General features: G+C 49.7%; 1 protein-coding gene and 1 long non-coding RNA gene across 2 annotated transcripts in view; one reads left to right on the forward strand and one right to left on the reverse strand.

The window, feature by feature from the left end:
• Nucleotides 1–24,553, reverse strand: part of LOC147649008 (uncharacterized) — a 769,650-nt gene that overhangs the window by 503,837 nt on the left and 241,260 nt on the right. The gene's annotated exons all lie outside the window — the stretch shown is intronic.
• On the forward strand, nt 9,565–12,996 carry LOC147649019 (serine/threonine-protein kinase pim-1-like). The gene is given in 8 exon segments (XM_086864845.1): nt 9,565–9,714; nt 10,195–10,570; nt 10,874–10,939; nt 11,041–11,144; nt 11,241–11,291; nt 11,612–11,978; nt 12,376–12,552; nt 12,852–12,996. Coding segments are annotated over 8 exon segments (1,395 nt in total). The 3' UTR covers nt 12,956–12,996.

The following is a 24,553-nucleotide window of genomic DNA, read 5'->3' on the forward strand; positions in this document are numbered from 1 at the left end:
AAAAATAACTCCTTTAATTCATGAAAGATTAATGGGGGAATTGAAGTATTCAAGCTGTGGATCTGGGCAAAGGTATCCATTGATGAAGCCAAGCTGATGGTGGAGTAGCTGTGATCCCATGAGAGCTTGAACAGAGAGAGAGGGAGATGAGAGCTGATGAAGACCCTTTTCCCTCAGGGAGAGAAGAAGAAAACCTCTATTCTCAGAGATGAACTTTTGCCTTTGAATAACTCATCCTTTAAATATACCACTTAGCTTATGGCCCATGTACACACCTCTGAGTGGTGTGAAAATGGGAGGAGAGGGCAGAGTTTGTGCCCGGGTGACTGCCATTTGTAGAAATGAAAAGCCACGAGAAAACTGTTTCTTGTGGGGAACTCTCCATGGCATGACAAGAGAAAACTCCTCTCCCTGCACAGACTGATGAAAAGACTATTGTATAGGTGGCACTGCTTTAACATCCCAGGTTTTGTCTCTGCTGTGTCACTTGGGAAAGGAAAAGTTGGGTGTGGGAGGAGGAAAGGTTTCTGGAGATTTTATGCTTGTTTCTTATTCTTGTAGTCTGGATCATAAAGTTTATTTATTCCTATTCAGTTTTAAGCCTGTTTTGCCCTTCTCCTAATCCATATCTCACAGCAAGAAAGAAGGAAGTACCCTGCTGATTTTAGCTGGAGCTAAAACCCACCACTCTCAGCCACTCCTGACAGGACTTGTGCTCCAGACCCCTCAGCAGCCTTGTTGCCCTTCTCTGGACACGCTCCAGCCCTTCCATGGCCTTCCTCAATTGGGGGCCCAGGACTGGACACAGCACTCGAGGTGTGGCCTCAGCAGTGCCCAGCACAGGGGAAGAATCCCTGCCCTGCTCCTGCTGGCCACCCCATTCCTGATCCAGGCCTGGGGCCATTGGCCTTCTTGGCCACCTGGGCACACTGCTGCCTCATGTCCAGCCTGCTGTCCATCAGTGCCCCAGCTCCCTTTCTGCCTGGCCGCTGTCCAGCCACTCTGGCCCCAGCCTGGAGCACTGCAGGCCTTGTTGTGGCCAAAGTGCAGGAGCCGGCACTTGGTCTTGTTCAACCTCACCTTGTTGGCTTTGGGCCCTGCATCCAGCCTGTCCAGCTCCCTCTGCAGAGCCCTCCTGCCCTCCAGCACATCCACACTCCCAGCCAGCTTGGTGTCAGAATGGTTCCATGAGGCCCTGCAGTGTCACAATGGTCTCCACGGTTCCATGACACTCCGTGGAGTCACAGTGGATCCTTGGTTCTTTGGGCCCTGCAGTGTCACAGTGGATCCTTGGTGCTTTGGGCCCTGCAGTGTTGTGGGGGGGAGCATGGTAACCACGGCAATAATCCACACTGTGATGTCTGAATCAATGATTCCTAGGTGCTCAGTGATGTCCTGAGCAGTGGTACTAGACCTCCCCACAAGAAGAGCACTCATTCCCTCACCCACTGGACCAAAAGCATCCAAAGGAACCTTGTACATCCTGCAACAGTCCAAGACACCTCTGTCCGCCATGCAGACATCAAGGCCTGCTGAGCTGGAGGTGCTGGCTATGAGCTGGCCAAGCAGACCTCCATCCAGACCATCCAGACCATCAATGCAGGCACTGAAATCCACGCTGGCTGGCTCTGACCCCTCGGCCATCCTGGAGGTGCCCTGTGATGGCACTCAAGGTGATCTGTTCCAAAACCTCACCAGGCACTGAGCTCAGGCTGACAGGCCTGCAGTTGCCCAGATCCTCCTTCCAGCCCTTCTTGGGGTCACTCTGGCTACTCCGGTCCTCTGGGGCTTCCCTGGTCAGCCAGGACTGATGGTAAATGATGGAGACCAGCATGGGGAGCTCATCCACCACCTCCCTCATCCACTTATCATGGATCCCATCTGGTATCACAGACACCTATGAGCATCTGAGTGGCTCAGCAGGTCCCCAGCTGCTTCCTCCTGGATTACAGGGGGTCTGTTTTGCTCCCTGTGCCATCTACCAACTCAGGAGAACACTTGTCCTGAGGGCAACCTGTCTTATTGTTGAAAAGTGAGGCAAAGAAGGACTTAAGTCTCTCATCCTGTTCCTCATCTTTGATAACCTCATCCCCCCAATAAGGAATGGAAGTTGTCCTTACCTCTCCTTTTGCCATTCACGTATTTATAAAAACATATTTATTATCCTTCACAGAAGCAGCAAGGTTAAGCTCTAATTGAGCTTTCACCGCTCTACTTTTCTTTCTGCAGCACCTAACGACATCTTTAAATATTTCCTGAGTTGCCTATCCCTCTGTCCAAAGGTGATGGACCCTCATCTTTTCCTGAGTTCCTGGAAAAAGTTCCATGCCCAGCCAGGCCAGGCATTTTCCTCACTACCTCACTGTTTGACACACAGGGACAGGCTGCTCCTGATCCTTTGAGACGTTTATTCTGGAAATGTGTCCATCCTTCCTGGAGTTCTTTGTTTTTAAGGACTGTTTCCTTTAAAAAAATCAGTACCTGATTCAATTCTACTCAAATCTGCATCCTGAATTGGCCAAAGTCTGCCCTCCATAATTCCAGTGTAGAAGTTTTGTTGCTGCCCCTCCTTCTGTCCCAGAATATTGGAAACTCGATTATTCCATGGTCACTGTACCCCAGGCAGCCTCTGACCACCACATCTCCCAGCAGCCCTTCTCTGTCTGTGAACAGCAGGAGACACAGCTTTCCTTGGCCCTGGGAGTGTGCCCAAAATTCCCTAAAATCAAAACTGCTCAGCACCAATGCAGCATTGAGAAGCAGCATTCTTTATGTGGCCGGATGCTTGGGGGGACAGCTCCTCTGAGTGGTGTGAAAATGGGAGGAGAGGGCAGAGTTTGTGCCTGGGTGACTGCCATTTGCAGAAATGAAAAGCCACAAGAAAACTGTTTCTTGTGGAGAACTCTCCATGGCATGACAAGAGAAAACTCCTCACTGCACAGGCTGATGAAAAGACTATTGTATAGTTGGCACTGCTTTAACATCCCAGGTTTTATCTCTATCGTGTCACTTGGGAAAGGAAAAGTTGGGTAGGGGGTGGAAAGGTTTCTGGAGATTTTATTCTTGTTTTTTCTTCTTGTAGTCTTGTTCATTAAGTTTCTTTATTACTTTTAAATTTTAAGCCCGTTTTGCCCTTCTCCTAATCCATATCTCACAGCAAGAAAGAAGGAAGTACTCTGGTGATTTTAGCTAGAGCTAAAACCCACCACACTCAGCCACTCCTGACAGGACTTGTGCTCCAGACCCCTCAGCAGCCTTGTTGCCCTTCTCTGGACACGCTCCAGCCCCTCCATGGCCTTCCTCAATTGGGGGCCCAGCACTGGACACAGCACTCGAGGTGTGGCCTCAGCAGTGCCCAGCACAGGGGAAGAATCCCTGCCCTGCTCCTGCTGGCCACACCATTCCTGATCCAGGCCAGGGGCCATTGGCCTTCTTGGCCACCTGGGCACACTGCTGACTCATGGCCAGCCTGCTGTCCATCAGTGCCCCAGCTCCCTTTCTGCCTGGCCGCTGTCCAGCCACTCTGGCCCCAGCCTGGAGCACTGCAGGCCTTGTTGTGGCCAAAGTGCAGGAGCCGGCACTTGGTCTTGTTCAACCTCACCTTGTTGGCTTTGGGCCCTGCATCCAGCCTGTCCAGCTCCCTCTGCAGAGCCCTCCTACCCTCCAGCACATCCACACTCCCAGCCAGCTTGGTGTCAGAATGGTTCCATGAGGCCCTGCAGTGTCACAATGGTCTCCACTGTTCCATGACACTCCGTGGAGTCACAGTGGATCCTTGGTTCTTTGGGCCCTGCAGTGTTGGGGGGGTGAGCATGGTAACCACGGCGTAAATCCACCCTGTGATGTCTGAATCAATGATTCCTAGGTGCTCAGTGATGCCCTGAGCAGTGTTACTAGACCTCCCCACAAGAAGAGCACTCATTCCCTCACCCACTGGACCAAAAGCAAAGGAACCCTGTGCATCCTGCAACAGTCCAAGACACCTCTGTCCGCCATCCAGAAATCAAGGCCTGCTGAGCTGGAGGTGCTGGCTATGAGCTGGCCAAGCAGACCTCCATCCAGACCATCCAGACCATCAATGCAGACACTGAAATCCACACTGGCTGGCTCTGACCCCTCGGCCATCCTGGAGGTGCCCTGTGATGGCACTCAAGGTGATCTGTTCCAAAACCTCACCAGGCAACGAGCTCAGGCTGACAGGCCTGAGTTGCCCAGATCCTCCTTCCAGCCCTTCTTGGGGATGGGATTCACTCTGGCTACTCCGGTCCTCTGGGGCTTCCCTGGTCAGCCAGGACTGATGGTAAATGATGGAGAGCAGCATGGGGAGCTCATCCACCAGCTCCCTCATGCCCCTAGCATGGATCCCATCTGGTTTCACAGACACCTGTGAGCATCTGAGTGGCTCAGCAGGTCCCCAGCTGCTTCCTCCTGGATTACAGGGGGTCTTTTCTGCTTCCTGTGCCATCTACCAACTCAGGAGAACACTTGTCCTGAGGGCAACCTGTCTTATTGTTGAAAAGTGAGGCAAAGAAGGGCTTAAGTCTCTCAGCCTGTTCCTTATCTTTGATAACCTCATCCCCCCAATAAAGAATGGAAGTTGTCCTTACCTCTCCTTTTGCCTTTCACGTATTTATAAAAACATATTTATTATCCTTCACAGAAGCAGCCAGGTTAAGCTCTAATTGAGCTTTCACCGCTCTACTTTTCTTTCTGCAGCACCTAACGACATCCTTAAATATTTCCTGAGTTGCCTGTCGTTCTGTCCAAAGGTGATGGACCCTCATCTTTTCATTGAGTTCCTGGAAAAAGCTCCATGCCCAGCCAGGCCAGGCATTTTCCTCACTAGCTCACTGTTTGACACACAGGGATAGGCTGTTCCTGATCCTTTGAGACGTTTATTCTGGAAATGTGTTCATCCTTCCTGGACTTCTTTGTTTTTAAGGACTGTTTCCTTTAAAAAAATCGGTACCTGATTCAATTCTACTCAAATCTGCATCCTGAATTGGCCAAAGTCTGCCCTCCATAATTCCAGTGTAGAAGTTTTGTTGCTGCCCCTCCTTCTGTCCCAGAATATTGAAAACTCGATTATTCCATGGTCACTGTACCCCAGGCAGCCTCTGACTACCACATCTCCCAGCAGCCCTTCTCTGTCTGTGAACAGCAGGAGACACAGCTTTCCTTGGCACTGGGAGTGTGCCCAAAATTCCCTAAAATCAAAACTGCTCAGCACCAATGCAGCATTGAGAAGCAGCATTCTTGATGTGGCCGGATGCTTGGGGGGACAGCTCCTCTGAGTGGTGTGAAAATGGGAGGAGAGGGCAGAGTTTGTGCCTGGGTGACTGCCATTTGCAGAAATGAAAAGCCACGAGAAAACTGTTTCTTGTGGAGAACTCTCCATGGCATGACAAGAGAAAACTCCTCTCCCTGCACAGACTGATGAAAAGACTATTGTATAGTTGGCACTGCTTTAACATCCCAGGTTTTGTCTCTGCCGTGTCACTTGGGAAAGGAAAAGTTGGGTAGGGGGTGGAAAGGTTTCTGTAGATTTTATTCTTGTTTTTTCTTCTTGTAGTCTTGTTCATTAAGTTTCTTTATTACTTTTAAATTTTAAGCCTGTTTTGCCCTTCTCCTAATCCATATCTCACAGAAAGAAAGAAGGAAGTACTCTGGTGATTTTAGCTAGAGCTAAAACCCACCACTCTCAGCCACTCCTTACAGGACTTGTTCTCCAGACCCCTCACCAGCCTTGTTGCCCTTCTCTGGACACGCTCCAGCCCCTCCATGGCCTTCCTCAATTGGGGGCCCAGGACTGGACACAGCACTCGAGGTGTGGCCTCAGCAGTGCCCAGCACAGGGGAAGAATCCCTGCCCTGGTCCTGCTGGCCACACCATTCCTGATCCAGGCCAGGGGCCATTGGCCTTCTTGGCCACCTGGGCACACTGCTGCCTCATGTCCAGCCTGCTGTCCATCAGTGGCCCAGCTCCCTTTCTGCCTGGCCGCTGTCCAGCCACTCTGGCCCCAGCCTGGAGCACTGCAGGCCTTGTTGTGGCCAAAGTGCAGGAGCCGGCACTTGGTCTTGTTCAACCTCACCTTGTTGGCTTTGGGCCCTGCATCCAGCCTGTCCAGCTCCCTGTGCAGAGCCCTCCTGCCCTCCAGCACATCCACACTCCCAGCCAGCTTGGTGTCAGAATGGTTCCATGAGGCCCTGCAGTGTCACAATGGTCGCCACGGTTCCATGACACTCCGTGGAGCCACAGTGGATCCTTGGTTCTTTGGGCCCTGCAGTGTCACAGTGGATCCTTGGTGCTTTGGGCCTGTTGTGTTTTTAAACCAATAACTAAGAAAATTACTTATTTCTTGCTGTGAGATATGGATTAGAACAAGAGCAAAACAGGCATACAACTTAAAATGGAAAAAAAAGAAAGTTTATTGACAAACTACAGTAATAAGAACCCCAGAATAAACTTCTAGAAAAACCTTTTCATCCCCTGTCTACCCGCTATTCCCTTGTTCACATGACAACAGAGACAAAAACTTTGGAACTTTGGTGGTTAAAACAGTCCCAATTCTTGCTACAGTCTTTTCACCAGTCTTTGTAGAGATACAGAAGTTTCTTCCTGTTAATTTATGGAGTTTTTCACAAGAAAACTATTTTTGTTATAGTTTTCCATTGCCCTAATGTTAGCTACCCAGAGCTGCTATTATTAGAGCCCGCTCATCCCATTTTCACATCACTCTTGAAGTGCGTATGGGCCATGAGCCTAGGGATAGCCTTTTTAAGGATAAGTTATTCAAAGGCAAAAAAAGCATTCTTTATCTGTTTCTGTGAGCTTCACTAGAAAACAGTTTTCTCATTGCCTCTCAAGGCTTCAAATCTCCCAGCACTTCACTATACCATAATTACTCTACTTTTTACTCAAATTTACACTTTGAACACTTTATTCCTCCCTAGATACTGTATCATGAATTAAAGGAGTTCTTTTCAGGACTTCATTGTCCATCTCCATAGTTTTAACAGAAAGATATTTCAGCTTAATTAAAGCTTCTTCTTAATTCTCTACCTTTCCTGAAGCTTCTTTTCTTTCCTGTCACTGGTAGTTTATGAAGTCTCTTTTCATGTTGATCACTCTCTTTTTCTCTCTCTGGATAAAAAGATTAATCTGCAAGTCTCATCTGGGTAATGAAAGAGTTAAAATCTTGCCCAGGCTTTTGTAGATGGTTCGGTGATCTCTGCCGAGCAGCAGCTGGAGCCGTCTGCGATGGAAGGTTCTTCATAGCTGCTCTGGAGAGTGTGGCTGTCTCTGCTTGCTGCAGGTTCAGAGCCCCTTTCTTTCTTTACTTGGCAGTTTCTAGTGAATTTAGTTACAGCAAAACCTGCAGCCGAGCCAGAGATCGGCTCGGCCCGGCCCGGCCCGAGGAAAACCTTCCCCAGGCCCCCCCATCTCCCGGCCGGGAGCCGCAGCAGGCCCGGCCCCGTCCCCGCCCGGCCGCACGGCCTGGGCAGGGAACGGGAGGCCTGGAGCTCTGCCACCCTCCACAGCCAGGAAACAAAGAGAACTAAAGTGCCCTGACTTTACATCTTAAGGTAGGGTTCACAAGTTGATCTCCCTTTTCAATGGTTAAAATTGCTGTCAATTCCCAGTAATGACCAATAATTGGTCAGGAGAAGAGACTCCTTTCAGTCCCCAGCAACTTCAACTTCCTTAGCTCTCACAACCACCTTAAAGGTAAAGTCACCTCATGACACAGGGAGAGAGTCTCCCCCTGATTTCTTTACTCGCTTGATAAGACTCAAATTCCTGAAGAAAATCAGTGAACCCCACAAACATCTGCTGGCTGGAAACCAGAGTGAAGAGAAACCTCATCCCTGAGCCAGCCGGGCCACTCCGGGACCTTCCAGTCAACCTTTTTTTGGCCCAAATTCTGCCTTTCAGCACCGAAACTCACCCTTATGGGTCTAAATTTCCCAAATTCCCCTGCTTTGGTCCAAACTTCCCATTTGGGCACCCAAATTCCTATTTTGTAGGCCAAATTTCTCCCTTTTAACACCAAATTTCTACTTCTGGGTCCAAATTTCCCATCTGGGCACTCAAATACCTATTTTTTCTCCTTTTAATTCCACTTTTTGGGTCCAAATTTCTCACCTGTGAAACAGAGAAATTAAGAATTAGAAAGAAATGCTTGACTAAAAGGAGTGTCTGACAAAAAACATACCCTAATCCACAAGAACAGGAGAAAGAGCCAGACTGCAAGATGAGATAAGGAACTGGAATACACAAACAAGATGCAAAGACAAAGGCACCACAAGATAAAGGAGATTCCTCGGACCCTAAGCCGGAAGAAACAGATTTGAAGTCCCAATAAGCGGCCAAAGGACTGAAAGGGGAACGGGGCTAATTGTAATAAGAAGTGAAGACAGGCAGGGTTAGGAAATTAATATGTATTAGGCGTATCGTGTAAATCTAGTCTGTAAAGGATAAAAAGGGAAAACCCAATCAAAAAGGTGTGCATGCTTTTGGAGGAGATATCCCCATGCACCTCAGCACTGAATAAATTCATACCTGCTCTTATAACTACTCTGCGAGTTATAGGGTTCCTTTTATTCCGCACTTCAAAATTAATTCAAAAACTTCAAATGAAACCTATGCTGTACCTGTTACCATGTCTGCAAAGGGCCCTTGCAGATAAAACAACTGAGAGCAATTTCTATATTTTGAATTGAACGGAAAAGGGTGAATTGTTGCAGTAGTGTCACAGTGCAGCTGGTCTGGACTGGCCAAAGAAAATCTAGACATAAGTCAAATCTAGTCTGGCTAGCCTAATTTATGTGTGAACCACTGCACACCACTGGCCAGGAGGCTGGGCAGGGAAAGAAGTATCAGCCAATGGCTGTCTAGCCTGGGAAATTTGAACTGAGTATTTAAGTGAGTTGTAAATAATAAATGAGGCTGTTTGTCTCATGAGCACCTGCAGCGTGAGTTGTGCATTCTTTGTCTCCCCATCCACGACCATCACGTTACACACTCCTACTTCTTCCCAAAGCTCCTTCCAGACAGCATCTGCTACAGACACATCCCCCACTGCCATCCCTTGGCCAGGGGCCTCGTGGCTCATGCCAGACCTTTCTTCATCCCAAGGAAGCCTCCTCCCAGGAAGGGGGGAGCCCCCCACAGCCCAGGATTCTCCAGCTCAGCTCCCCTAGAGCCAGGCCTCCTTCTGAGCCCCACATGCCCTGAGCCAAGTGGAGATTGGTGGCCATCATTGGTGGCCACAGCAACCACAAATAAATTGATGTTCAAACATAGGATAAGAGAAAAAGGGCCAGCAAAGCCTCAGCTCACGGCATGAGGAGAGCAGACTTCAGGCTGCTCAGGGAACTGGTACGCAAGGTCCCCAGGAAAAATGTCATTGAGTGTGCTGGGCTCCATCATTGCTGGTCACTTTGGAAGCATCACCTCCTGTGGCTGTGATGTGCCACAGTTGTCCTGGCCACAGCACTGTGGCATCATTGCCTTGTCGCTCTACAACACGGGCCAGCAGCCACAGCGGCCAGTGCAGTCGCGATGGGACGTGCCGGAGTCATGAATGACGGTGTTGTCCTGATGACTGTGCTTGTCCTGCTGCTGGCCGCTGTGGCTGTCTGCTGGGCTGTTGGCCACGGGCAACCACGGAGGCAGCAGACATGGAAGCCAAAGCAGAGCAAGCGCTGCTGGGTCTGGCCTAGAGGCTCACGGAGGAAGCGAGGAGCCTCTGTGGCTCCGAGATACTCCAGGCCCCTGGCGGCCCCTCTCAAGTAGCCACGTGCTCCTGCAATCCCTCTGGACAGCTCCTGCAGCTGGGGCTCCTGCATGGCAGTGGCCCAGGAGCTGCAGGAACTGATGCTGCTGCTCTGGGATCGCAATGGGACGTGTGTGCCACTCTATCCTGGGACGTGGCAGGCACTCTGGAGAGAACTGGAGGAGCTGGTGAACCGAGGCCACCTGGCCTGCTGTGGCTCATCTGGTTCCTCCAGAAGCCTGCATCACCCCAAGAGGCTGCTCCCAGGAAAATTCTCCAGCCCTGGGAAAGCCTCAAGGCCTGCAAGGATGGCACACCAGCAGAGACCCACCATCCAGGCAGGAATGTCAGGCTGTCAGAGAGCCTCCATTCTGCCAGGAGCCTCTGCTATCCCTGACAGCCTCCATCCCTCGCAGAGGCTCAGGGAGACCTGTCAGCCTGCAAAAGGTGCAGAGCCCACGGACAGTTCTTCCAGCTCCCTTGGACTCACAGACTTCAACAAGAAGGCTACAACCCTGACCATTGATGTGGCCAGGGAAAGCCCAGCAGTCCAAGTGGGAGCCCAGCCCAATCCAAGGGAGCCTTCTCAGGAGCAGCTGGCGGAACAGCAAGCATCCTGGAAGCAGCAGTTGTCATCCCACAGCTGCCAGAACGCTGTGCAAGTTGTGCCAGCTGGCAACAGCCCAAGCCTGGTGGTGGAGATGACCCTCAAAACACCAAGGAGGTTCCTCCATCTCCAGGAAGCTGCCCCAAGACGGCCCTTGACTACTGCCAAGGCCTTTCTAAGAGCAGGTGAGATCTCCTGAGGAGCTGTCTGAGGCTGGCCCAGTGCTCTTGAGGGACACCCCAGGCCAGGCCATGGCCCCTGAGAGCAGCCCAGTCCCTGGCTGTTTGCAGTGCCAGTTCTGATGGCACGGCTTAAAAAACCCGTCTGGTTTGCAGCTGCTCCTGTGCTCCCCCTGTGCAAAGCTTTGGGCTGTAGCCCTGGCCGTTCTCAACAGCAGAGTCCAGCCCACAACACCGGGGACAGTGACGGTGCCATCCAGCCACACTGCACTCCGGCTCCTGCAGCCTCTGCATGCTCTGCTGTCCCAGCTCTGCTGCTCAACAGCCCGATGGCTGCAAGGCGGTGGCCACAGCTCGGCAGGCAGCAGGAAGCAGGTCAGAGCAACATGAGCCACACTGGCCCAGCCCGCTGCACTCAATGCGGGCATTTGGGGAGGTTCCTGGGCACAAGGCTGATGGCTCGCTCTTGGTGGCAGGGCAAAAGAAGAAGCTGCAGGAGCTGTACCAGCTGGGTCCGCAGCTGGGGAGTGGTGGCTTCGGCACCGTTTTCTCAGGCATCCGCCTCTCGGATGGGAGCCCTGTGAGTGGCCGTGATGGCCGGGCGTGCGAGGAGGGTGAGGGATGGGGAGGGGCAGGACTTGAGCTAAGCCTCTCTCTCTCTCTCAATGGCTTGCAGGTGGCTATTAAACGCATGGCTCGGGACAGCGTCCTGCAGTGGGACGAGCTGGTGTGTGAGCGAGGCCAGCAGGACAGAATGGGGCACAGCTGGCAGGGATAAGCCCGGGCTCCCGGGAGTGGGAGGCGGTAGATGGCTGGGGGAGCGGGCATGGGCTCAGCGTGCAAGCCATTGGGGCATTGTGGGCCCAGAGATGCCAAACATGGACAGTAGGGCCGGGCAGGGGGCACCTCCAAGCAACCCCTGGGCAGGAGGAATGCCAAGCAGCAGGGAGTCTGCCCAAGAGGGCACTGGGGCATCCCAGGCAGGAGGCAGCACAGCCACAGCTTGGCAGCATCCGGCTTGCTGGCGGCATTGTCTCTTCCTCACAGCCCGACGGCACCCGTGTTCCCGTGGAGATCGTGCTCATGGAGAAGGTGGGCTCTGGCTGCCACAACATCATCCAGCTCCTCGACTGGTTTGAACTGCCTGACAGCTTCCTGCTGGTGATGGAGCGTCCGCAGCCATCGCAGGATCTCCTGCACTTGCTGCTGGAGCAGGGCTTCCTGTGTGAGGAGATGGCACGCTGGCTTTTCTGCCAGGTGCTGGGGGCCATGCGGCACTGCACTGCCTGTGGCGTCCTGCACCGAGACATCAAGCCGGAGAACCTCCTGGTGGACCTGGAGAGCGGCGAGCTGAAGCTCATTGACTTCGGTTGCGGCACCTTTCTCCAGGAGCAAGTCTTCACGCAATTTGCCTGTGAGCCCACAGCCCGGGCCCTGCTCCCAGTGCCAGGCACTGCACGGCCCCATTCCCTCCTGGGCTGCAGGCTGCATCCTTCAGCTGGCTGCTGGCTGCCCTTTGGCAGCAGATGCTGTGCCTCAGGAGCTGGCTGCTGGCCCTGTCCACAGGGGCGGCTGCAAAAGCCAGCTCCTGGCCCCTCAGCTTAGCAGGCCCACAAGGGCTTGGGCTGCTCTGCTGGCCTTCTTTGCCTTGCAGAATGGTTTCTTGGCTTTGGCCAGTTGCCTGGGGGATGTGGGCTGGCCTCGGGGAGAAGTTGTGTCCACTGCTGCAGCTCCTGCCTCTGCCAGGAGGCGGGCACCAGGCGCTGAAAGCCAGCAGCCTGCATCTGGACAGCACCAGCCATCTCCCCTAGGAACACACGCGTACAGCCCACCCGAGTGGATCTGCCTTGGCGTCTACCATAGCCATTCAGCGACCATCTGGTCCCTGGGCGTGCTGCTTTATGTCATGGTGTGTGGTAACCTCCCCTTCCAGGAGGACTGTGACATCAGGTTGGGGCAGCCCTTCTTCAGGCAGCAGATCTCTCCAGGTTGGTATCTGGCCTCAAGTAGGCAGACTCTTGCAGATGGCAGCATGCAGCCCAGCATGGCCCTCACCCAGCTCCACAGGACATGGATCTGCCCTCAAGAGCTGGCTGCAGGAGGTGGCCCGTGCAACTGAAGGAGGTGCATGTGTCCCAGCATGCCACTCTCCCACACAGGGCAGAGTCCCTTGGGAGGCTGGCGCAGCTCTGAGCACACGCAGCGCGGCCCGGGCCCTGTGGGCGCCGTCAGCAGCTGAGCAGGAGCCTTCTGAAAATTACCAGCACTCTCTGGCTTCTCTCCCCAGAGTGCCTACATCTGATCTGCTGCTGTTTGTCCAAGCACCCCGCGGACAGGCCAGAGCTGGAGGAGATCTTGCGCCGCCCTTGGGTGCGGGGCCGGCGTTTCTGATGCCTTGCTGGAGCCTCTGCAGCACCCACTTCCTGAATCCCATGCAGGACTGAGGACCCAAAAAATAAAACCATAAACCATAAGCATATTCTAGGCTGTCAAGTCTGGTTCTTGTCAGCAACTTCAGCTAAAGAGACCTCTTGGGAAAAGGGGTGATCAAAGGCACTCCCTTCAGCCTTTGTCAAGCTTTGGGTGCCTTTCCTCCAGGATGGTACTTTTGTGTCTTCAAGCACAGGCTGTAGTACAGCTAGGAGGGTGTTTAACAAGCCAAGAAGTGCAATAGTGAAACAACAGCTGCCCTTTCAAACTGTCCAGCTTCTTGGTGTCTTCTGAAATGAAACTAGGGCTGTGTGTGCATTCCAAGGCCCAGCGGGTGGCAGGAGCCGAGATGTTCCTCTGCTACCAAAGCTGTGCTTCTGGAAGCACCAAAACTTCCTTTCTGACTGAGCCCTGATGAACTCTTCCTCTTTCTTCCCCTCAAATGGGAGGCAGGGCTGGGCCTTTGACCAGCTGGCTCCACAGCTACCTAAGTCATGCACATGGAGCTCAAGGGAAATGTTGAGATGCTGAAGTCACTCCCATGGTGCTGGGTTCCGTTCACTTCCCCAGAATATCTTCCTCTGCCTTAAAAACAACTCATGGAGATGGAAAGTGCAGTAACTATTCTAGTCACAGGAAAGAACCCAGTTGCCTGCCCTGGCCCTGGGGGCAGGTGCCATCTACTAAACCTGTGCCACCTTCTGTCTACTGCACTCACCTACCAAAACAGGTGTCAGGAAAATTAATCCACAAACACCAGAGGTTTATATCCAAGAAGGAGACATAGGAGTCCTTTTTATTTTATTCGAATAAAGGGAGAGGCCATGGGGCATTCCCCTGGGGTCTCTCAAATTTTTGGAGGGCGCAGCCTCCTATTTATCCTAATTCCCGGCCGCTTGTCCCTTCTCTCTTTCCCCATAGGCTGAGGTACTTGACAGTACCGGAACACCTGATACCTGGGTTACCCCCTCAATGCATAATCCCTTCTTAATTCTTTACTTTCATGGAATTCATAGTGTTCTTTCAGTGCCTCTTTGATCTTTTAGTGGAATCCATCCCATTGTTTCTGTTGTCTCTCACTGATAGCTGCTTCTTATCTGTCTCGTTAGGGACTTTTGGATTAGGTTCTTTTTCCCTTTCAACTGAAGATTGATGAGAGGGAGGCAGTTTTCTCTTGTTCGGTCTCAGTTGATTATTCTTTTCTTAGCAGCATTACAAGGTACAAGGAGCTATGTGCACTATGATAGAAAAGGGTAAAATGGCTAACAAAGATCCTCTTCAAGGTCTTTTATATGTCCATTTACCCAATTAACAGATGCCAACTCAATTATATTTCTTAGTGACCCAATGACCCAACACCTGTGCGCTGCACTGCGGCATTTTTGACCCAATCACTTACTACTCCCCAAAAACCCCTAGAAGAAGAACATGAAGAAGAAAGAAGAAGGACAAGAGACAACACCCTAAATCCTCCATCTTGTCTCCTTTTCTCTAAACTGCTTTTTCACCCAGTGATTTAAGAAACTTTCTAATCTACACACTTACACTTTTCCTATCTAACTTTTACATTTGTTTTCATGTATCACCATGAAAACATGCTCATGAAATTCATGTCATATGAAATTCAGTGTTTCTTTGAATCCTAGAACTTAGTATTAGAAACAAGGGCACACACTCTGTATCCCAGACTCCAACATCAGAGTAAGCTAGTGAGGAAAATGCCTGGCCTGACTGGGCAGAGAGCTTTTGCTGGAAATCAGGAAAAAGATGAGGGTGCATCACCTTTGGACAGAGGGACAAGCAACTCAGGAAATGATTAAGGATGTCGTTAGGTCCTGCAGAAAGAAAAGTAAAGAAGTTAAAGCTCAATTAGAGCTTAGCTTTGGTGCTTCTGTGAAGGATAATATATCGCGTTAGGCTGGAGCTGATCTGGCTCTGTCACTTGGGCCTGCACAGGAGTGGGTCACACCCCAGGAGCAGGATGAGCCCAGGTGTGACTAGAGTACTCACTCTACGGCTTTTGGCTGTCACTCTGTGCTCTGAGGAGACAAGGATGAGAGGGAAGTCTTTTGCATGGGATAACAGAGGATTTATTGTTCTGGGGAATCTTGGGGGCAAAAGACAGAAAATGTGAGCGTGCAACAGCTGAAATAGGGAGGTGGTTCAAAGGGAGGGTCCAAAGCATCAGCTAATCAGAGATATCCTGGGGAGGGTAAAAGGCAGGGTTCACAAAATCATCATCCAATTGAGGCCCAAAGCACCAAGGATCCACTGTGACACTGCAGGGCCCAAAGCACCACGGATCCACTGTGACACTGCAGGGCCCAAAGCACCAAGGATCCACTGTGACTCCACGGAGTGTCATGGAACCGTGGAGACCATTGTGACACTGCAGGGCCTCATGGAACCATTCTGACACCAAGCTGGCTGGGAGTGTGGATGTGCTGGAGGGCAGGAGGGCTCTGCAGAGGGAGCTGGACAGGCTGGATGCAGGGCCCAAAGCCAACAAGGTGAGGTTGAACAAGACCAAGTGCCGGCTCCTGCACTTTGGCCACAACAAGGCCTGCAGTGCTCCAGGCTGGGGCCAGAGTGGCTGGACAGCGGCCAGGCAGAAAGGGAGCTGGGACACTGCTGGACAGCAGGCTGGACATGAGGCAGCAGTGTGCCCAGGTGGCCAAGAAGGCCAATGGCCCCTGGCCTGGATCAGGAATGGTGTGGCCAGCAGGACCAGGGCAGGGATTCTTCCCCTGTGCTGGGCACTGCTGAGGCCACACCTCGAGTGCTGTGTCCAGTCCTGGGCCCCCAATTGAGGAAGGCCATGGAGGGGCTGGAGCGTGTCCAGAGAAGGGCAACAAGGCTGCTGAGGGGTCTGGAGCACAAGTCCTGTCAGGAGTGGCTGAGGGTGGTGGGTTTAAGCTCTAGCTAAAATCACCAGAGTACTTCCTTCTTTCTTGCTGCGAGATATGGATTAGGAGAAAGACAAAACAGGCTTAAAACTGAATAGGAATAAATAAACTTTATGATCAGGACTACAAGAAAAAAAAAAATGAATAAAAGCCCCAGAAAGCTTTCCTCCCCCTACCCAACTTTTCCTTTCCCAAGTGACACAGCAGAGACAAAACCTGGGATGTTAAAGCAGTGCCAACTATACAATAGTCTTTTCATCAGTCTGTGCGGGGAGAGGAGTTTTCTCTTGTCATGCCATGGAGAGTTCTCCACAAGAAACAGATTTTTCGTCAATTTTCATTTCTACAAATGGCAGTCACCCCGGCACAAACTCTGCCCTCTCCTCCCATTTTCACACCACTCAGAGGTGTGTTCATGGGCCATGAGCTAAAAAGTTTTATTTTAAGGATGAGTTATTCAAAGGCCAAGGTTTTGTTCATCTCTGAGAACAGAGGTTTTCTTCTTCTCTCCCTGGGGGAAAAGGGTCTTCATCAGCTCTCATCTCCCTCTCTCTCTGTTCAAGCTCTCATGGGATCACAGCTACTCCACCATCTGCTTGGCTTCATCAATGGATACCTTTGCCCAGATCTACAGCTTGAATACTTCAATCCCCCAATACTCTTTCATGAATTAAAGGAGTTATTTTTCAGAACATAATTATTGATCTTCATGGCACTACCAAATTAATATTTCAGCTTATTAGAGCATCTCCTCATTCACTTTCCACCTTAGGCTTGATTCTTTCTTTTACTGACCTTGATGTTTCACGTTGTCTTTTTCCGTGTCACTTGGTTCTTTTCTTTTCCTGGAGAGAGGATTAAAGTCTGCAGGTCTCCTGTGTGCAGTGCAAGGGTTAAATGTGTCCCAAGCCATGGCAGGCAGTGGTGGTGTGGGATTTCAGGTGTGGCTGGTGCCAGCTCTCAGGAGCTGTCTGTGCGGGCCGGGGGGCAGGGGGGGTGTTGGCGAGTGTCATCAGCCGTGGCCTGGCCCAGCCTGGGGGCCGGGGGCTCCCCTGGGAAGGGCTTTGGCCACCCCGCTGGAACGGGACCCGGAGGGCTTCCCGGGAAAGCCAGCACCGCAGCAGAGCCTGGCCTGGCCTGGGGGGGATCCCGCAGTCTCCATCTCCCCCCGGGAGCAGCTGGGCTCCGGCCCAGGCCCCCCCAGGCCGCACAGGCCACGGGGGAGCGGGGCCAGCCACACCACAGCTCTGCTGCCTTTCAAGGCTGCAAAGAAAGAGACCAGTTCCTGGCCTTGGGTCTTTAAAAGGTGGCATTCCCAAAGGTGAAGTTACTTTTCAGTGGTGCAGAATGCTGTCAGTTGTCAGAACTGGCCAGCTCTTGGCTTGATCTCAAGCACAGAAGGAACTCCCCACAGCCTCTCTCAGAGGAATCACTGCTGTGGGTGTTTCCCACTTCTTTCTCTAAATGCTAAACTACCACACCCTTTGATTGTAACATAATTCTCATCATTCATAGGCATCAAGGCCTTATTTAAAACCAAGTAAGTTACTCCAGTATCAACCAAAAATTCTATTTCTTTGTCTTGTTCCCCCAGTTTCTTTTTTATAACCAGAGGGTCTGCTGGGGTGGACTCCCTGGGTCCCCTTCAGTCTTCTTGTGGATGTGTGACTGCAACCACCCCTCCTTTCCCTTCTTTCTTTTGGCCATCTCACTTCCACTTTGGACACTCATTTTTCCAGTGACCAAATTCTCCACAGTACACACATTGGTCTCTACCCAGTTGAGACGGGCCTCGTTTGGTTGGTCCTTGTCTGTGCTTTCCTTTCCCTTTTCCTTCCTCCTGTACCACTGCTACTAGCTTCTTCATTTCTTGCTTATATCCCTCTTCTCAATTGCTGAAAACTCTCCATGCCTCTTCCAATAAGGCTTCTAAGTTTCACCCATCTGCCCCCAAAGCTTTTGGAGTTTACACCTCATGTTCCCTGTGGATTGTTCCAGAAATAGATGAACTAGCTGCTGTATTCCTACATCAGAGCCCGGCTCCAGTGGTGTGTGTCTGTGCATTGCGTCCTTCCAAGGATCTGGGAATTCCCAGGGAGATTCCCAGGGACCTTGTTTGATTGCATATAAGGCTGCCCAGTTCATGGTTTTAGGTGCAGCCCTCTCCACTCCCTTCACTCTCCACTCCTGGCAGCTTTCTGACTTTCTCCTTGCACTCGACTGATTTGGATCCCATGGTGGGTCCTGGAGAGGAAAGTATTCTTTTCCATCCATTTGTAATGTTTTATAATGGTCCTTTGCCAGGTCCCCTGCTGGTTTTAGAACCAATTGTTTCTCAGTTTTGGTTAATGCATCCAATAACAATTGTGTGTCACTTCAATCTGGGTTATGTTGTTTGACTATATATCATAAACATTTGGCAGTGTTTACTGGGTCACTTTGATAATTCTTTGTGACCTTTTCTCAGGCCTCTGTGTTGAGAGGAGAAAAGGGTTCCTTAACAACCATTGTCCCTTCTGGTCCTATTGCTTCCCACAAGGGTGCCTGTAGTCCCTGCTTTCTGCTCCGCGATGCAATCGGGCTACCTGGGGGTGTTGGGGCTGATGCCCCCTTAAAGCTGTCGGGAGGAGGTGGAGGGGAAATGGAGCTTCCAGGTGTGGAGGGGGCAGAGGGGCAAATGGAGCTTCCAAGTGCACCTCTTCCTCCTGCTGCCTCCTGAAGGGAGGGCTGATTAAATGAGTTCAGTTCTGTTCTTGCTGGGCTGCTGCTGGATAGGCCTTACTCAGCCTGATGCACCTCTGGCCGAGGCTGCAGCTCCAACAGCACCGTTTGAGCTTCCCTTTGTTGGCCTGATTTTCTTTCTCAAGGGCCAACACCAAAGGATCAGAGGGGGCTTTGATCCCACAGTCCCTCTGCCATTCAGGGTTATTCCAGAGGGAGAAAAACATATCACAGCCCCAAAGCTCATCCCACTTCCCCTGGTGTCTAAGGAAAAGCATGAACTGCTATAGATGTACAAAACGCTCATGGTGAGAGACTTCTGCAGGGTCAAGCTGTTCAGGTATAAACCATTTATTATTTGGGTAGAGGGAGGAAGAGACCCGTTTCTGCTGCCAGCCTCGGCGTACACGTGGTCAGGGAGGGAGAGAGAATGGAGAGGGGAGAGCAAGAGCCAGGGGTAAGAGAGTGGGGAGGACAAGAGAGGAGAGCTTAAAGAGAGAGAGGGGGGAACAAAAGAGTGAAGTTCTTGTTACAATACATTATATCATTTTCCATAGTGAATGTTCTAATTCCCAGTAATCAACCACTACAACATACACCCAGTAAAGGATTTACATATAGCTTTTAAGAACTACTACAATACCATGGAATGTTACATTTCAAACTCTAAAAGCTTTGCAAATTCTTCTCTTGCTGCTTGACTTCTGGATTCTCTGTCTGCAGAAGGACATTGTTTCATCAACAGGGATTCTCCTTTAGCTGGCTAAGATATTGTTCTGTGGTTATGTACTAACTAGTACTCAGCATTTTATGACTCAAAGCAAGCTTTCAGTTCTATTTCCATTCTAGGCTTCATATTTTTAGAATCTTTTGCTAAATAATCATATTCATAAAGTTTTCCTCTTTCATCTTCTCCAGCACTTTTTGTTGCTTAAACCCCCTGTTTTTGGTCAAACTGTTCCATTTGGGAGCCATATTTTCCCTTCTGGGTCCACATTTCCTATCTGAGCACCCAAATTCTGGGTTTTTAGGCCCAAAATCTTCCTTTCAGTGTTGAAACTCCCCCTTCAGGGTCCAAACTTCCCTTTTTTGGTTGCCCGAATTCTCCTTTTTTGGTCCAGATTTCTAAGTTCTGAACACATATTCCATTTTTTGTGTCCATGTTTCCCACTAGATCCCAAATTCCCCTGTTTTGGTCCAAACTTTCAATTTGGGCATCCAAATTCCTCTTTTTTAGGCCAAAATTCTCCCTTTTAACACCAGATTTCCCATCTGGGTCCAAATTTCCCATCTGGGCACTCAAATACCTATTTTTTCTCATTTTAAATCCACTTTTTGGGTCCAAATTTCTCACCTGAGTGCCCAAATTCCTCCTTTTTGTTCCAAACTACCCCTTTTTGGTCCAAATTACCCCTTTTTGATCCAAATTTCCCATCTGAGCAACCAAATTCCCCCTTTTTAAGCCCAAATTCTCCCTTTTTGGACACAAACTTCCTTTCATTCCGGCCCCAAATCCCCTTTTTCATCCCAAATCTCACTTTCTTGCCCCAAATTTCCCCCTGGCTGCCATTGGCTCACCTGGGTTGACCTTTTAACATCAGACTCCCATTGTTTTAATCCAAATTCTCATTTTTACATCTAAAGTGCCCCTTTTGCTGCTCAAACCGCCAGTTTTGGGCCAAACTGTTCCTTTTAGGAGCCAGATTTTCCCTTTTGGGTCCACATTTCCCATCTGGGCACCCAAATTCACCTTTTTTGGTCCAAATTACCATTTTTTAAACCCAGATTTCCTTTTTGTCATCCAAATTTTCCACCTGAGTGCTCAATTTCCCCCTTTTTAGGCCCGAATTCTACTTTTTGAGTACAAATGTCCAACCTGAGTGCCCACAATGTTGTTTTTTGTCCCCAAATTCCCACTTTTGAGCCCAAATTCTCACTTTTGGACCTAATCTCCCCATTTCTCTGGCCCAAACTCCCTTTTTTCATCCCAAATCTCCCTTTCTTGCCACAGATTTCCCCCCTGGCTGCCATTGGCTCACCTGGGTTGACCTTTTAGCATCAGACTCCCATTTTTATAACCTAAACTCTCATTTTCATATCTAAACTGCCCCTTTTTGTGGCTCAAACCCCCAGTTTTGGGCCAAACTGTTCTTTTTGGGAGACAAATTCCCCCTTCGGGGTCTACATTTCCCATCTGCGCACCCAAATTCACCTTTTTTTGAGCCCAAATTTCCATTTTTTGGACCCAAATTCCCATTTTTGGGTCCAACTTCCCCACCTGAGCACCCAAATTCTCCTTTTTTCAGCCCAAATTCTGCCTTTCAGTGCAAAAACTCCCCCTTTCTGGGTCCAAACTTCTCTGTTTTTGGGCATGACAATTCTCCTTTTTTCAACCCAGATTTCTGGGTTTTGGACCCATATTGTGCTTTTTGTGTCCAAGTTTCCCACTGGATCCCAAATTTCCCCAGTTTGGTCCAAACTTCCCATTTGGGTGCCCAAATTTTCCTTTTTTAGGCCAAAATTCTCCTTTTTGCCCCCAAACTCCTTTTTCCTGGCCTGAACTCCCCTTTTTCTTCCCAAATCTCCCCTTTTTGCCCCTCATTTCCCCCTGGCTGCCATTGGCTCACCTGAGTTGATCTTTAAGCATCAGACTCCCATTGTTTTTTTAATCCAAACTCTCATTTCTGGGTCTAAACTAACACTTTTCGTTTCTCAAACCCCCACTTTTGGGCCAAACTGTCCATTTTGGAACCACATTCCCCTTCTGGGTCCAAATTTCCCATCTGGGCACACAAATTCTCCTTTATTGGGACCCAAGTCCCCATTTTTGGCCCCAAATTCTTCTTTTTGGGTCCAAATACCCTACCTGAGTTCCAAAATTTCTCCTTTTTAGGCCCAAATACTGCCTTTCAGTCCCAAATCTCCCATTTGGGGTCCAAATTTCCCATCTGAGCACCCAAATTCCCCTTTTCTTTGGCATAAATTCTCCTTTCCAGGGCCAGAAGTCCCCATTTTACGCATAAACTTCCCACCTGAGGACCCAAATTCCTATTTATTGGGCCCAAACTATCCTGGTTTTGGACACAATCTCCCTTTTTTTCTGGCCCAAACTCCCCTTTTTCATCCCAAATCTCCCTTTCTTGCCCCAAATTTCCCCCTGGCTGCCATTGTCTCACCTGAATTGATCTTTTAGCATCAGACTCCCATTATTTTTTTAATCCAAACTCTCATTTCTGTGTCTAAACTGCCCCTTTTTTTGGCTCACATTTCCAGTTTTGGGCCGAACTGTTCCATTTGGGCCCAAATTCCCTCCTTTTCAAGTCCAAATGTCCCATCTGGGCACCCAATTTCCCCTTTTTTTGGCCCAATTTCTTCTTTCCTGGATCAAAATTCCCCTTTCTGGGCATAAATTTCCCACATGAGTGCCCAATTTCCTCTTTTTTAGCCCCTAATTCTCCCTTTCTGCACCAAAACTCTCACTTTTGGGTTCATATTTTACATCTGGGCACCCAAATCCCCCTTTTTAAGGCCCAAATTCTCCCTTTCTTAATCCACACTCCATTTTCTGCATCCAAATTTCCCACCTGAGTGCCCAATATCCCAATTTTTGGACCAAATTCTCCTTTTCGGACCTAAACTCCCTTTTATTCTGGGCCCAAATTTCTCTTTTTCATCCCAAATCTCCCCTTTTTGACCCAAATTGCTGCCATTGGCTCACATGAGTTGACCTTTTAGCATCAGACTTTAATATTATTTTAAAACAAATCTCCTTTTTCTATCTAAACTAACACTTTTTGTTGCTCAAAGCCCCAGTTTTGGGCCAAACTCTTCCATTTTGGAACCACATTCCCCCTCCTGGGTCCACATTTCCCATCTGTGCCCCCAAATTCCCCTTTTTTGGGACCAAACTCCCCAGTTTTGGCCCCAAATTCTTCCTCTTTGAGTTCAAATACCCTACCCGAGTTCCCAAATTTCCCCTTTTTAGGTCTAAATTCTCTCTTTCAGCACCAAAACTCTCATTTGGGTCCAAATTTCCCATCTGAGCATCCAAATTCCCCTTTTTAGGCTCCAGATTCCCCTTTTGGCATCCACATTTCCCACCTGAGCACCCCAATTCTGCTTCTTTAGGCACATATTCTGCATTTCAGCACCAAAACTCCCCCTTCTGGGTTCAAGCTTCCCTTTTTTCTGGGCCCCCCAAATCTCCTTTTTCCAGCCTAAAATTCTGGGTTTTGGACCCATATTCCAATTTTTGTGTCCAAGTTTCCCACTAGATCCCAAATTCCCCTGTTTTGGTCCAAACTTCCCATTTGGGCACCCAAATCTTCCTTTTCAGGCCCAAAATCTCCTTTTTGGACACAAACTCTTTTTTTTCTCTGGGCCAAACTCCCTTTTTTCATCCCAAATCTCCCTTTTTTGCCCCAAAGTTCTCCCCGGCTGCCATTGGCTCACCTGGGTTGACCTTTTAGGCTCAGACTCCCATTGTTTTTAAACTAAACTCTCATTTTTATATCTAAACTGCCCCTTTCTGTTGCTCAAACCCCACTTGTGGGACACACTGTTCCTTTTGGAGCCAAATTCCCCCTTTTTTGGGTGCAAATGTCACATCTGGGCACCCAAATTCCTCTTTTTAGGGCCCAAATTATTTATTCCTGGACCCAGATTCCCCTTTCTGGGCTCAAATTTCCCACCTGAGTGCCCAATTTTCCCCTTTTTGGGCCCTAATGCTCCCTTTCAGCACCAAAACCCCCACTTTTGGATCTAAATTTCCCATCTGGGCACCCAAATTCCCCTTTCTCCTGGCCCAAATTCCCCTTTTTGGACCCAAACTCTTTTTTTTCATGCCAAATGTCTCTTTTTCATCTCAAATCTCCCCCTTTCACCGCAAATCGCTGCCATTGGCTCACCTGAGTTGTCCTTTTGGCATCAGACTTTAATTTTTTTTGAAAACATAATCTCCTTTTTGGGTCTAAACTGCCCCTTTTTGTTGCTCAAACCCCCAGTTTTGGGCCAGACTGTTCCATTTTGGAACCACATTCCTCATTTGGTCCAAATTTCCCCCCGGTCACCCAAATTCCCCTTTTTTGGGACCCAAGTCCCCAATTTTGGGCCCAAATTCTTCCTTTTTGGGCACAAACTCCCTTTCATTCTGGCCCCAAATCCCTTTGTCATCCCAAATCTCCCTTTCTTTCCCCAAATTTTCCCCCTGGCTGCCGTTGGCTCACCTGGGTTGACATTTTAGCATCAGACTCCCATTTGTTTTAATCCAAACTCTCATTTTTACACCTAAACTGCCCCTTTTTGCTGATCAAACCCCCAGTTTTGGCCCAAACTGTTCTTTTTGGGAGCAAAATTTCCAATTTGGGGTCCAAATTTCCTGAATGGGCACCCAAATTCCCCTTATTTTGTGCCAAAATTCTCCTTTCCTGGCCCAAATTCCCCTTTCTGGGCACATTTTTTTTACCTGAATGTCCAATTTCCCCTTATTTTGGCCCTAGTTCTCCATTTCTGCACCAAAACTCTCACTTTTGCATTCAAATTTTACATCTGGGCACCCAATTTCCCCTTTTTTTCCTGGCCCAAATTCTCCCTTTCTTAATCCACACTCCATTTTCTGCCTCCGAATTTCCCACCTGTGTGCCCAAATTACCCATTTTTGGCCCAGATTCCCCTTTTTAGACCCAAACTCCCTTTTTTCCTGGCCCAAATTTCTCTTTTTCAGCCCAAATCTCCCTTTTTTGCCCCAAATTGCTGCCATTGTCTCACCTGAGTTGACCTTTTAGTGTGAGACTCCAATTGTTTTTTTAATCCAAACTCTCATTTTTGGGTCTAAACTCCCCCATTTTATGGCTCAAACTTCCAGTTTTGGGCCAAACTGTTCCTTTTGGAGCAAATTTCCCCCATTTCTGGGTCCAACTGTCTCATCTGGGCA

This window comes from Cyanistes caeruleus, chromosome 28 (genome assembly GCF_971803275.1).
Source record: "Cyanistes caeruleus chromosome 28, bCyaCae1.hap1.1, whole genome shotgun sequence".
Classification (NCBI taxonomy): domain Eukaryota; kingdom Metazoa; phylum Chordata; class Aves; order Passeriformes; family Paridae; genus Cyanistes; species Cyanistes caeruleus.